The following is a 1274-nucleotide window of genomic DNA, read 5'->3' on the forward strand; positions in this document are numbered from 1 at the left end:
TATATCGGACCAGGCTATGATCTGATTTGTGTTTTTGTAGGTTGAAGCCCTGATCATATTGATCCCCGGTTATCAATTCATCATCATCTGAATTCTCGACAACCTTTCTGCCAGGACACCAAATTGACGCAGTTACCGCTAACTGCATGCCGACCGATGCCACATGCTCAATCCAGTAATAAGCAAACAAATACAGGAACTGGACGGAACATGCATTCGGAATATAAGCACATTTGAAGCTATCACGGATGCATATGCATACGATCGAGTCCAAATGAAAAGAGGCAATCAACCCTGACGCGCCAGCTCGGAAGCACATGCACGGCCCCATCTCATCTCACACCGCTTTCCCATTGGAGGCGAGCAATCAGATTCACAATCTCCCTCTATAAATACCACTCGCCATGCACACACCCACTCACACACAGAGCAAGCGCACATCACAAGCACAAGCAGCTCGATCGCACTAGCTTTGCTGCACGACCTGCTAGCTCCGTTGCAAATGGCCATGGCACCCAGAGCGCTGCTCCTCCTGGCCGTCGGGCTCATGGTCGTGGCCTCGGCGAGCGCCCACGGCGGCTACGGGTCGTGCCCCAAGGACGGGCTGAAGGCGAAGGCGTGCGTGAGCGTGCTGGGCCTGCTCAGGGTCAATGTCAACCAGCCGCGCGACGAGCACTGCTGCTCGCTCCTCGACGGGCTCGTCGGTCTGGACGCGGCGCTCTGCCTCTGCACGAATCTCCATGTCAACTTGCTCGACCACAACCTCGACCTCCCCGTCGACCTACGCCTCATTCTCAACAACTGCGGCAAGGTCTGCCCCACCGATTTTCAGTGCCCACACCACTAGATCGAGTATCTTGATGGTGTCATGCCTGGATTTTTGAGCCCTGTTTGTTTATTTGTTGGTACAATGTTGTATTCTTTTGTTTCCCATGATTATTTTGGTTGAATGTTCATCGAATAAAATCAAAAGGTTATTCGTTTCGTGAAGTCGGGCTTTTGGCACTTTGATATCGCCATTGTTAATTACCTGACCAATACGCATGCGCGCGTCAACTAAATGAACGGCCTAACCTGAAAAGTGAAACGGAATTACTGTACACACAACAGTTGCTGGCCGAACTCTGGATGAGTGAAGAATCGAATGATGCTGTTCACCTTTGCTCTACGCATCGATGGCTTGATGTGCTGCATCATCTGAAGATCATTCAGAACCCGTCGGCTGTGTAGCAGTGCTCAAAGTGAAAACATTATGGACCAGCAAAAGGATATTA

The 1274-nt window shown here is 50.8% G+C and overlaps 1 protein-coding gene across 1 annotated transcript; it reads left to right on the forward strand.

Moving 5' to 3' along the window:
• The first annotated feature begins 425 nt into the window (after positions 1–425).
• Positions 426–990, forward strand: LOC125534008 (cortical cell-delineating protein-like). Its single transcript, XM_048697317.1, has one exon. It carries the CDS (start codon positions 503–505, stop codon positions 845–847), a length of 345 nt encoding a protein of 114 aa, XP_048553274.1. The 5' UTR covers positions 426–502; the 3' UTR covers positions 848–990.
• The last annotated feature ends 284 nt before the right edge of the window (positions 991–1274 follow it).

Source organism: Triticum urartu, chromosome 1, assembly GCF_003073215.2.
Source record: "Triticum urartu cultivar G1812 chromosome 1, Tu2.1, whole genome shotgun sequence".
NCBI lineage: Eukaryota > Viridiplantae > Streptophyta > Magnoliopsida > Poales > Poaceae > Triticum > Triticum urartu.